Genomic DNA, 13,055 nt, shown 5'->3' with positions numbered 1-13,055 from the left:
TCTCTACCCTTATATTAGCTTCTGACATTTTAATTTCAGATTTTTAGATTTTGATGATTCTAACAGTCTTAAGGGTTTAGGCTAGAGGAGTGAGCTTGGTAAATGTAAGCTTGGTATAATTTTTTTCTTCTTCTTTCAAATGAAATACACAGTGTTTATAAAGAAACTGATATGAGAAGAATCCAATTCGGTCACCAAAAATATTTAAATTAATTCCACAAGTAACTCTATAAGGCTTTGTAGAGAATATCAAATAAGTTAAAGTTTAATATACATTGTAGCGTATGATCTCTGTACTGTATATGCTGATATTGTACTGTGGGCTTTTTCATAGAGGGAAAGAGCAAAAGGGATAGCCACTTTGGACAGACTGGGAATGGATGGTCTCCAGTGGTGTAAAGTACTTAGGTAAAAATACTTTTAAGTACTACTTAAGTCGTTTTTTGGGGTATCTGTACTTTACTATTTATATCAAATATTGTATTTTTTACTCCATACATTTTCCTTGACACCCAAAAGTACATGTTACATTTGAAATGCTTAACAGGACATGAAAATAGTCAAATTCAACCGAACATCCCTGGTCATCCCTACTGCCTCTGATCTGAAGGGCTTACTAAACACACATGCTTAGTTTGTAAATGTTCCAATCTGAATGTTGGAGTGTGCCTGTGGATTTCCGTAATTTAAAAAACAAGAACATTGTGCCATCTGTTTTGCTTAATATAAGGAATTTGAAATTATTTATACTTTTGATACGTAAGTATATTTTAAACCAAATACTTTTAGACTTTTACTAAAGTAGAATTTTACTTTTAGAATTTTACTGGGTGACCTTTACTTGAGTCAATTTCTTTTAAAGGTATATTTACTTTTACTCAAATATGAGAGTTGGTACTTTTTCCTGATGGTTTCTGAGTACTGGCTATGAGGTAGAGCAGCAAATACGCTTACTATAATTGAGAGCCTTGTTCCAATGACTGTGGGACTGGAACTACCAACAAACACAATTGCACACACACCTCACACATTTACGACCGCACACAAACACAAGTCCAGGAGAGGCAGTAATGGAACGGTGGTCAGATCATCTCCACCCAAAGGGTTAACCTCTCGAATCGTTTTCAATCAGAACAGGGATTATCTGCCATAACCCTTGGGGTTTGGATTCAATCTTGGGCCTGGAGGAGTGAAGTGGAGCAGGGATTTCCCCAAGGAAGAATCACGCATCTCTGAGCCAAGCTAATTCAGACCTGGTTCCACATGGCCTTAAAACACTCGGCTCAGTCCCTTCACTAGTCTCCCCTCTCTAAATCCCAGTATGGGGCGATGAAGAGCAATGGGACTCAAGCACAGAGGCCTAACAGCATCTGCAGTGGGTCAATGGATTTGGGAAGTTCAGGTGGCAAACAGATTGATCTCTCAAATAAATATTGTGACCAGAGAGGGTAGGCATCTCTCACGCAACTCTCCTCGATCCCCACCGACGCAATGCAACAAATCCAGGTCAGTTTCAGGTTCAGAGATGATTAAACTTGTAACATTTTTGGCAGCCAGTCACAGGTCCCATTTCGACAATAACTAATCTAGTGGAGGTTTCATCTTTTGTTATCTGTACTGAATATCCATCCCTGTGCCTTTTAGTCATATAATAGGATATGAACTGTGGATTAACACAAGGTCAGGGTACGCTTTGGGATATCACTGTATCAGAAGATAGAGCATGTTCTGCTGTTTTTCAGTATACTCATCTAAAACATTCCAATAAAAGCAATATTATTCTGCTCTGTGATGTGCATCCGAGGCAGTGAGTAGAGCTGTTGCAAAACAGATTGAATTGTGTGTTTAGGCGCGATAGAGCTGCCTGCGTAATAAGTTCATTTCGGCCCAAAGGAGTCAGGCAGCTGTTAGTTATTTGTTTTCTTGCTCCATTAAATTGATGCATTATTTATGAACTAAAATATTCAGAAATCCCCGTTCAAACATTAATGGGATGTTAAGATATAAAGGCTGCCGAATAATTTCCCAATTATTTTCCCCATCTATGGAAGAGCGACTTGTGATCTTCTTTCAGTCTGGAGTGAAGTAGACGGGGACTAGCATACGACAAGTCTGTAATATGTGTAGGGAGCGGAACTGCAAGACGACTCCCAGCCACACCAGCATTCAACCATCCCACAGCATGGCCTTGGAGACACGCCCTGGCGCCAATCAAGTGGCCTTAAGTTACCATTTAAATGCATGGAACTTATCCTTCATGAAGTGCCTCTCCCATACATCATGGTGATAAACTTTTCGCACAAGGCCTAAAATGACACCAATTATTTATTTTATTTTGCTAACTTCCTCCAACATACACTACAAGACCAAAAGTATGTGGACACCTGATAGTCAAACCTCTCATTCCAAAATCATGGTCATTAATATGGAGTTGGTCCCCCTAAGCTTCTATAACAACCTCCACTATTCTGGGAATACTTTCCACTAGATGTTGGAACATTGCTGCAGGGACTTGCTTCCATTCAGCCACAAGAGCATTAGTGAGGTCGGGCACTGATGTTAGGCGATTAGGCCTGGCTCATTGGCTCATTCCAATTCATTCCAAAGGTGTTCGATGGGGTTGAGATCAGGGCTCTGTGCAGGCCAGTCAAGTTCTTCCACACCGATCATAACAAACCATTTCTGATTGGATCTTGCTTTGTGCAAGGGAGCATTGTCAAGCAGAAACAGGAAAGGGTTTTCCTCAAACTCTTGCCACAGAATCATCTAGAATGTCATTGTATGCTGTAGAGTTATGATTTCCCTTCAGTGGAACTAAGAAGCCTACTGTAGCCCAAGCCATGAAAGACAGCCCCATACCATTATTCCTCCTCCACCAAACTTTACAGTTGGCAGTATGCATTGGGGTAGGTAGCATTCCCCCGGCATCCGCCAAACCCAGATTCGTCCGTCGGACTGCCAGATGGTGTAGCGTGATTAATTACTACCGAGAACACGTTTCCACTGCCCCAGAGACCAACGGCGAGGAGCTTTACACCACTCCAGCCACCGCTTGGCATTGCGCATGGTAATCTTAGGCTTGTGTGCGGCTGCTCAGCCATGGAAACCCATTTCATGAAGCTCTGACGAACAGTTACTTGCCTCTGGAAGTAACTTGGTAGTGAGTGTTGCAACCAAGAACAGATGATTTTTACGCGCTACGCGCTTCAGTACTCGGTGGTCCCGATCTGTGAGCTTGTGTGGCCTACCACTTTGCGGCTGAGCTGTTATTGCTCCTAGACATTTCCACTTCAAAATAACAGTACTTACAGTTGACTGGGGCAGCTCTAGCAGGGCAGAACTTTGACAAACTGACTTGTTGGAAAGGTGGCACCCTATGACGGTGCCACATTGAAAGTCACTTCATGGCTGTGTGCTCGATTTTATACACCTGTCAGCAACGGGTGTGGCTGAAATAGCCCAATCCACAAATTTGAAGGTGTGTCCATATACTTGTGTGTATATATAGTGTATTTTGTACTCATAAAATCCGCTTAACATGAAAGGTTAACATTTGTTGTGTTCTTTATATGTTTTCATAATCCAATAAAACAATTATATTTATACATTTAATGTTACATATGGATTTATGTTCTGAGCAAGGGGACAGCACATCATGGTAGCATACATCATAGTAACAGAGGGGACGCAGTAACACATTAAATGTATATTAGTAGTATTAGTAAACCCACATTAAACAAATAGGATGTAGAATTGATCCTCAATAGTCATCAGTGTTTGAGAGTGCATCAGTATATTCAGAATATGTTCTGCACACAAAGCAGTACAATACAATATATAGGCAGTGAAGTCATATCAACAACATTATGTACGTAGTACGTACAACATTAATAGCTAATTTATCAGACTTTATCTGATTGTGATCTGGATATTCTAGCTATGCAATGAGAGAGACGCACAGACAAACATTATATCCAAGCAGTGTTCTTACCTAAGAGTGAAGCTCTCCACAGCAGACACATTGGACAGGAACACATAGAAAGTGGCCAAGTCGGTGGTTCTCAGTGGTTTGGAGGAGGTCTGGACTACCAAGGCTCCCCCTAGTCTCAGACGCAGAAATGTAGGGTTCCCAGGTGAGGCCTTTAGGAGGTTGACACTCCCTACCCTCCTCAATGGTATACCAGACCCCACTGAGCCGCCCCTCCCCACCCCCACACGCTGCAGGCTGTCCTGGGGCACACACTGGCCCGTCCGGTCCCGTCGGCTTTGGAAGTAGATCTCTACGGTATTCCCCTGCACCTCTCCCAGTCTTTCCCTGGGGCTGAACCAGGCTGGCTCAGGTTTCAACTGGGCCACACAGAATCCCCCTGGGGACAGCAGGCATGCCCCCCGCACTTCCCGTGTCTCCCAGAAGGCATACGCCGTCACACAATGCGCCCCCTCCTCCGCCACTCCCTTCCTCCCACTTCCTACCCTGTCCTCTTTTTCCCCTGCCTTCATCCCAGCGTCACCTCCACTGGCCAAATCGGGCATGTGGAAGAGGATTCTGACAATGGGCGTGGAGGAGCGGACCTGGCGGGCCAGGACGACAGGAAGGATCCTACGGCCGCTGAGGAGCAGCTCTCGGCCGATAGGCCTCTCCACAGACAGGGGGCCATACGTGGCGTTAACGGCCGGCCGCAGGAGGCCCGCCCCGGGGTTGGTGATGAGGAAGGCCTGCCTCTGGGCCTGCAGGCCGGAGTTCCCCAGCAGCTCTTGGCTATTCTCTCTCAGCAGTAGGTGGTCTGCATTGAGGATCTGGTAGCCTACTGAGGGGTAGACAGGGAAGGGAGCTTGGTTCTTGGTGTCTTCTGACATCTCCTGGCAGTGGACACCTAGAGAATGAGATTTCAAATACAGCTGTTAACATAGCGCCAAAAAAAAAAAAATCACAGAGCAAATGTGTGTCTATTCAAAGTAGCAGCATTACTATGGTTTCTCCCCAAAAATGTGTTTAAATGTTGAATAATGGTGGTGGATAAAATAAAAGCTGACACCACTCTCTTGCACGTGACCATGGTTATTCAGTGGATTCAGTGGAAGTCTAGAAGAGATGACCCCACTTTTTGTACATCAAACATCATCACAAGGAATGCCCTAGCTAGCCCACTTGTCCTCCTGCCCCACTATACAGCCCATCCTGAAATCCAGCACAATCCCTTTCAATTTAAACATGACCTAGAACAGCCGAGTAGCTTTACAACTGAGAGCACTTGGAATGATACAGTAACAAAGCATACAGTGAGTCAACTTTATCTAGGCAGTCCACAACTTCAAGGTCCGTATGTGTTGAATCCTGTTGTCATATACACTGAGCGAACAGCCTACATTTTTCGGGGCATGGACTACAAGTTGTCGAAAGCGTTCCACAGTGATGCTCGCCCATGTTGACTCCAATACAGTTGTGTCAAGTTGGCTGGATGTCCTTTGGGTGGTGGGCTATTTTTGGTACACATGGGAAACCATTGATCATGAAACCCCCAGCAGCGTTGCAGTTCTTGACACAAACCAGTGTGCCTGGCACCTACTACCATTCCCCATTCAAAGGCACTTAAATATTTTGTCTTGCCCATTCACCCTCTGAATGGCACACAAATGCAATCCGTGTCAATTATCTCAAGGCTTAAAAATCCTTCTTTAACCTGTCTCCTCCCCTTCATCTACACTGATTGAAATGCACTTAACATGCGACATCAATAAGGGATCATAGCCTTCACCTGGATTCAGCTGGTCAGTATGTCATGGAATGAGTAGGTTTTCCTAATGTTTTGTACAGTCAGTGCCTTCAGAAAATATTCATACCCCATTACATTTTCCATATTTTGTTGTGTTACAGCCTGAATAAAAAAGGATTAAATTGATATTTTGTGTGACTGGCCTACACACAATACCCCATAATGTCAAAGTGGAATTGTGTTTGATTTTTTTTTTTACCCATTTTTCTCACCAATTTCATGATATCCAATTGACATCCAATTACGATCTTGTCTCATTGGGAGAGGTGAAGGGCAAGTCATGCATCCTGCCCAGCTTCTTAACACCTGCCCACTTAACCCGGAAACCAGCTGTACCAATGTGTCAGTGGAAACACTGTTTAACTGACGATAGAAGTCAGCCTGCAGGCCTGCCACAAGGAGTCACTCGAGAACGATGAGCCAAGTAAAGCCCCCCCAGCCAAACCATCCCCTAACCTGATTATGATGGGACAATTGTGCGCCGACCTATGGACTCCCGGTCATAGCCAGTTGTGATACAGACTGGGATCAAACCCGGGGCTGTAGTGACACTTCAAGCACAGCGATGCAGTGCCTTAGACCGCTGCGACACTCGGGAGGCTGAAATTATGTCTGTAGACATTTTTACAAATTAATTAAAAATGAAAGGCTGAAAAGTCTTGAGTCAATAAGTATTCAACCCCTTTGGTATGGCAAGCCTAAATAAGTTCAGGAGTAAAAATGTGCTTAACAAGTCATCCCTCTGATTCAAATGGGTTGGGTTAAATGCGGAAGACACATTTCAGTTGAAGGCATTTAGTTGTACAACTGACTAGGTATTCCCCTTTCCTTTCCTAATAAGTTGCATAATAATGTTTAACCCCCAGAGTCGATTGACGCACCGGTTACATAATAGAAAAAATCCCACCAATATCAGTTGTTTTTGCATTGGATGCATCCCAATCCACCACATTGCCAGTGTTGCACTTCAACAAATCAAAAAAATATTTGAGATTCTTATGAGTAGCCACCCTTCGCTTTGATGACAGCTTTGCACACGCTTGGCATTCTCTCAAACAGCTTCATGAGTTAGTCACCTGGAATGCATTTAAATTAAACAGGTGTGCCTTGTTAAAAGTTAATTTGTGGAATTTCTTTCCTTCTTAATGCGTTTGAGCCAATCAGTTGTGTTGTGACAAGGTAGGGGAGGTATATAGAAGATAGCCCTATTTGGTAAAATACCAAGTCCATATTATGGCAAAAACAGCTCAAATAAGCAAAGAGAAACGACAGTTCATCATTACTTTAAGACATGAAGGTCAGTCAATCCAGAAAAAGTGCAGTCGCAAAAACCATAAAGCGCTATGATGAAACTGGCTCTCATGAGTACCTTGACAGGAAAGGAAGACCCAGAGTTACCGCTACAGAGGATAAGTTCATTAGAGTTAACTGCACCTCAGATTGCAGCCCAAATAAAAGTAACAGACACATCTCAAGGTCAACTGTTCAGATGAGACTACGTGAATCAGGCCTTCATGGTCAAATTGCTACAAAGGAACCACTACTAAAGGACACCAATAGTAAGAAGAGACTCGCTTGGGCAATAGACATTAGACCGGTGGGATTTTTGAGATTTTTGGTTCCAACTGCCGTGTCTTTGTGAGATGCAGAGTAGGTGAACGGCTGATCTCTGCATGTGTGGTTCCCACGTGAAGCATGGAGGAGGTGTGATGATGTGGGGGTGCTTTGCTGGTGACACGGTCTGTGATTTATTTAGAATTCAAGACACTCTTAACCAGCATGGCTACCACAGCATTCTGCAGCGATACGCTATCCCATCTGGTTTGCGCTAAGTGGGACTATCATTTTTTTTCCCAACAGGACAATGACCCAAAACACACTTCCAGACTGTGTAAGGTCTATTTGACCAAGCAGAGTGATGGAGTGCTGTATCAGATGACGTGGCCTCCATAACCACCCGACCTCAACCCAATTGAGATGGTTTGGGATGAGTTGGACCATAGAGTGAAGAAAAGCAGCCAACATGCCCTCCGCATATGTGGGAACTCCTTCAAGACTGTTGGACAAGCATTCCTCATGAAGCTGTTTGAGAAATGACAAGAGTGTGTAAAGCTGTCGTCAAGGCAAAGGGTGGCTACTTTAAAGAATCTCAAATATAAAATATATTTTTATTTATTTAACACTTTTTTTGGTTACTACATGATTCCATATGTGTTATTTTAGTGTTTTGATGTCTTCACTATTATTCTACAATGTACGATGTTTATACCTAAAGGCGTCCTAAAATTCTAAATCAAATAGCTTAATGATCCATAGTATGACCATCTTAAAACTATTCCATATGTCAGCTTCTCATGTAATAATCTGTAGGGGAGACTTTCACATGATGGTGTTCACCGGTTTGCTCTACAACCCACACAAGTGTCACAGGACTCGTCTAAAGGTAACGGTTTAAAAAAATGAATTGAAGTATGATGATAGTTTCGTGCCTACGCCAAAAAAGAGGTTAAATTAGTGCAAAAAAATTATACTAAATATTTCCAGTGTTTTTTTTATATCGCCTACATTTTTAGGACAGACACTTCAAAATCTTGTTTCTTATGATTCATTTTTTTGACATTGATGAATGTTATTCAATGCCTGTCTATGGGCTTTATAGTAGAAAAGGCCAAAAGAAATGCCTAGCAAAGAAGGGCACCTTTTGGTAGATGGGTAAAAAAAAGAAGCTGACATTGAATATCCCTGTGAGCATGGTGAAGTTATTAATTACACTTTGGATGGTGTATCAACACACCCAGTCACTACAAATATATAAGAGTCATTCCTAACCCAGTTGCTGGAGTGGAAGGAACCTGCTCAGAGATTTCACCATGAAAAAAAGCAGCCAATCACCGATCACACATGCAAAATATTAATGAACACATTGCAAAATCATTTGCATTTTGTTAGAGGAGAGTAAGCAGTCTCTGGCCAATTGTTGTTGGGAAATGGAAGGGTTGTGCTGCCCTTCATGGCTCAACCTATGTGACCTTTCTCTTACGAAAGAGGGTCAATCAAAATCACATTTTAATTTCCAAGGATAAACTGGGGTTATAGAGGGTCATGAGGTGAAATTGTGCACTAAGCAAATATGAATACTTACTGATGTTTTAATCTTTCTACAGGCTAGACCTGTGTTTAGGCACAGCTTGGATATCTTAATGAGTGCACAGCAATGGAAGATAATAAATGCATGCATATTCATGTCCAAGCAGGGAGGACATCAAAAGACTGAACTCTATCATTTTAATACAAACGTGAAGAGCACAGTGGCACAGCAAGGCCCACCCTAGTAGGATGAGACGGCACAACACACACACACACACACACACACACACACACACACACACGTCTGAAATCTTTATCAACAGAAGACAAACAGCTTGGCTTGATTTTCACTCTGGCATCTCATCCTCTGGCCAAACAGACCTGAAAACACACATGCCTAGTGAACAAATCAAAACCTACACCACCAACACCACCACGTGTGATCGCACCACACCATAATGATTCAACTTGGACCTGTGGTTGGAATAGTGGTACTGTTCAAACAAGGGGGTTCAAGCATACTGCATCCAACGTGTGGTTGAGGGTTTAGTGCAATGCACATCATTCATCTACTCCAGGGGTGTCAAACATATGGCCAGCGGGCCAGTGGGCGTCCAATCAAATGGAAACTGTGTAGAAATAATAATGTACCTACAATCATACAGTGCGGCCCTCGGGGCAAAATTAGTTTGACATTCCTGATCCACTCTATGGTACAATAATTGAGACTGTTGATCCATCTTTCCTTGAGTGCTTTTCATTAGTAGAAAGAGGGAGATCTCAACATTTAAGTTCCTCATAAATACTGAAAATGACAAGTTTACTAGCATCCTAGCTAGCACATAACGTTCTGAGAACCTCATGTTTCTTAGAGCTTGGTGAGAGCGTGCTTGTCTTATGGTTATATTGCATACCAAACTTCCCAAAACTTTCTGGTAATGGTGCAGGATAGTTGCTTGGCTTTGGAACATTCTCAGCACATTTAAGGAACTTGACAAAAAAAAATATTTTCTGCTTTTTCATTATTTTTAAACAATGTTTCCTAAAAGTTCAAAACAAAGGTTTTTTTTACCTTTATTTTACTAGGCAAGTCAGTTAAGAACAAATTCTTATTTTCAATGACGGCCTAGGAACAGTGGGTTAACTGCCTGTTCAAGGGCAGAACGACAGATTTTGTACCTTGTCAGCTCAGGGATTTGAACTTGCAACCTTTCGGTTACTAGTCCAATGCTCTAACCACTAGGTCCAATGCTCTAACCACTAGGCTACCCTGCCACCCCGAAATTATATTTAATAACATTTTTGGTAATGTTCTAGGAATGTTCTCCAACTGTTTGACATTGGAATGTTCTCAAATAGTTAAGAAACAATGTGCATCTATAGGAATTTCAGTACTTCAGCGTAACGTTTCCTACAGTTTTCCTCATGTTCTACATTTAAAGTCATGTTCTCTTTTTGAAAAATACATCTTGCGATGCACTTGGACACATGATCAGTGATGCCTCTGTGGATTGACCTGCGAACCCTCTGCAGCCCACATCAACAGGCTCACACCTTGCTCTCCACCCCTGCCTGCGGCACTGCTCCACCAGGTCCTCGTACTTCACCCTCCTTCTGTCATTGACCTCCTCAATGCAGTCCTCCAAAGGGACAGTGAACTCCAGTAAGATAACCTGCTTGGAGGTTTCGGAACGCAGCACAATGTCTGGCGTCAGTGTCGTCTGAGCTGCTTTCCCAGTCTGGAGCTGTTGAAAGAAGAGGTTCTTGTAGCTGGCTTTTACCCACCTCTGACAAATACAATTGCCTGCTTCATTGATCAGAGGCGCTTGCAGTAGCTGATTCCACTGCAGATAGTATCCGCTAAGGCTTTGAGCACCTGGTTGTGACACCAGCAGTTGAAACCCTCACCTAAGGCTTTTGAGCAGCAGCTGAGGATGTGCTCAAGGATTTCTCTCTTCAGGCACAGAGGACATGATGGTGAATTAACATTGCCCCAGCAGAACAGAATATTTTTGGGTCACTTGGCTGGCATTAAGGGCTGCTGATTTTATTTAAACCCTTATTTTACCAGGTAATTTGACTGAGAACACATTCTCATTTACATCAACAACCTGGGGAATAGTTACAGGGGAGAGGGAGCCAATTGTAAGCTGGGGATGGTAATGAGGGCAAGATTGGGAATTTAGCCAGGACACCAGCGTTGACACCCCAACTCTTACAATAAGTGCCATGGGCTGTTTAGTGACCACAGAGAGTCAGGACACCGGTTTAACATCCCATCCGAAAGACAACACCCTACACAAGGCAATGTCTCAAATCACTGGCCTGGGGTATTGGGATATTTATTTTTTGAAATTACTCCTACTGGCTCTCCATCACCACTTCCAGCAGCATTTGGTCTCCCTTCCAGGGATTGACCAGGACCAACCCTGCTTAGCTTCAGAAGTAAGCCAACAGTGGGATGCAGGGTGGTATACTGATGATGAGTATCTACAGTGTTTTTCTTCTGATCGTACAGGGCAATGTTGCTCAGGCTTTGAGGTAATTCCAGCCATTTGTGGAGGTAGTTGCTGACCCTCTCGAACCCCTTGACTGTAAGATCAGGACCAGCAGGAGCCAGAGGATCCGTGGGAGGACACCATGAATCACGCCCTGAACTGAGAGAGCCTTTAAATGTCTCTATTTTGGTTTGGTCAGGGTGTGATTTGGGTGGGCATTCTATGTTTTGTTTTCTATGTTTTTTGTCTTCTAGGTTTTTGTGCTTCTATGTTTTGGCCGGGTATGGTTCTCAATAAGGGACAGCTGTCTATCGTTGTCTCTGATTGGGAATCATACTTAGGCAGCCTTCTTTCCCTGTTGTATTTGTGGGTAGTTGACTTTTGTTAGTGGCACCTGTAAGTTTCACGGTTGTGTCTTCATTTGTTGGTGACATTTTAAATAAAAGGAAAATGTACTCTCACCACGCTGCACTTTAGACTACTTCGTTCGATGGCCGTGACACCATGTTGGTACAATCACGCTTCCAGCTCCTGGTTGGCTATCTTTATGGATGCTGTATTCCTCAGGCTGCTGTCAAACATCTTACTGAGATGCTTCACTGGATTCTCTGTGATGGATGAGATATGTGTGTCTTGAATGGCAAAGCGGAACCTGTCCACTGTCTTCCATCTCCACCACCAGGGATCTAGATTTGCTGGCTTAAAGATCCTCCGTGCCCAGGTGACATGCTTCTGCAACCCCTTCAGATTCCACCTACTACAGGGGAAAGATGTTCTTGTCACAGACCAGTCGTCCATGAAGGCTCTGATAGGAGGTTGTCGCATGGCAGACTTGGTCAGCGGGTCTCTACATTCCACCTCTGCTGACGTCACCAGCATGATCATGGCAAGGGAAAACAGGATCACTGAAATGGTGCAGCCAGTGATGATTCCTTTCTCAAGCCTGTGCCATTCCGATGCTGTGGACTCAGAGGTGACTCTCAAGCTGAAACTGTTGTAGTAGTCCAGCCTGGGATGTGGTGCCGAACTAGAGCCACTTCAAACAGCTTGTGGGGTATGGAGCTATAAGCGTTTGTGAGGTTCAGCCACAGTACAGCAATGTATCCTCTGTTCTCCTGGGCTTCTCTGATTAGCTGCGTGACCATGCTTGTGTGCTCCAGGCACCCTGACACCTTCGGAATCCCTCCTTTCTAGACTGATGTGTCGATGTAGGAGTTTTTCAGGAAGTAGTCTGTCAGATGCCTCGACACAATTCCGAAGAATATCTTTCCTTCAACACAGCAGTAAGATGGTTCTGAACTGGTTTATGTTCTTTGAGTTCTCCTCCTTAGGAATCCATACTCCGTCTGCACATCTCCACAGTTGAGTGACTTTGCCCCTTCTCCAGAAGACCTTCAGGATTCTCTAGAGCTGGTGTAGTAGCTATGGCCAGTGTTTGTAGAGCGTGTAGGGCACACCACTCAGTCCAGGGGCTGAGCTAGCCCTTGCCCTCTTGACAACCTCCAATACCTCCTTCCAACTGGGCTTCTCGTTGAACTCTGTGGTTGGTACTGGTGGAACTATCAATGCTTTGCAGTGCTCCAGATCTTGCTCTCTGATAGCGTCACTGTACGTGCTGCGGAGATTATTGTTGATCTCATCTTTGGAGCAGGTAAGCTGACCACTGCGCTTCTGCCCTAGTGGTATAACTGTAATG

General features: G+C 43.7%; 1 protein-coding gene across 1 annotated transcript in view; it reads right to left on the bottom strand.

Annotated features, from left to right (window-relative positions):
• The window catches only part of si:dkey-1d7.3 (transmembrane protein 132D), a 44,812-nt gene that overhangs the window by 28,490 nt on the left and 3,267 nt on the right, over positions 1–13,055 (bottom strand). The window contains exon 2 of the mRNA XM_029620340.2: positions 3,992–4,874. Within this exon, the coding sequence (XP_029476200.1) occupies positions 3,992–4,874 (883 nt within the window). The remainder of the gene's footprint in view (positions 1–3,991; positions 4,875–13,055) is intronic.

Source organism: Oncorhynchus nerka, linkage group LG19, assembly GCF_034236695.1.
Source record: "Oncorhynchus nerka isolate Pitt River linkage group LG19, Oner_Uvic_2.0, whole genome shotgun sequence".
In the NCBI taxonomy this organism is placed as follows: domain Eukaryota; kingdom Metazoa; phylum Chordata; class Actinopteri; order Salmoniformes; family Salmonidae; genus Oncorhynchus; species Oncorhynchus nerka.
This window is presented reverse-complemented; position numbering and strand designations above follow the sequence as displayed.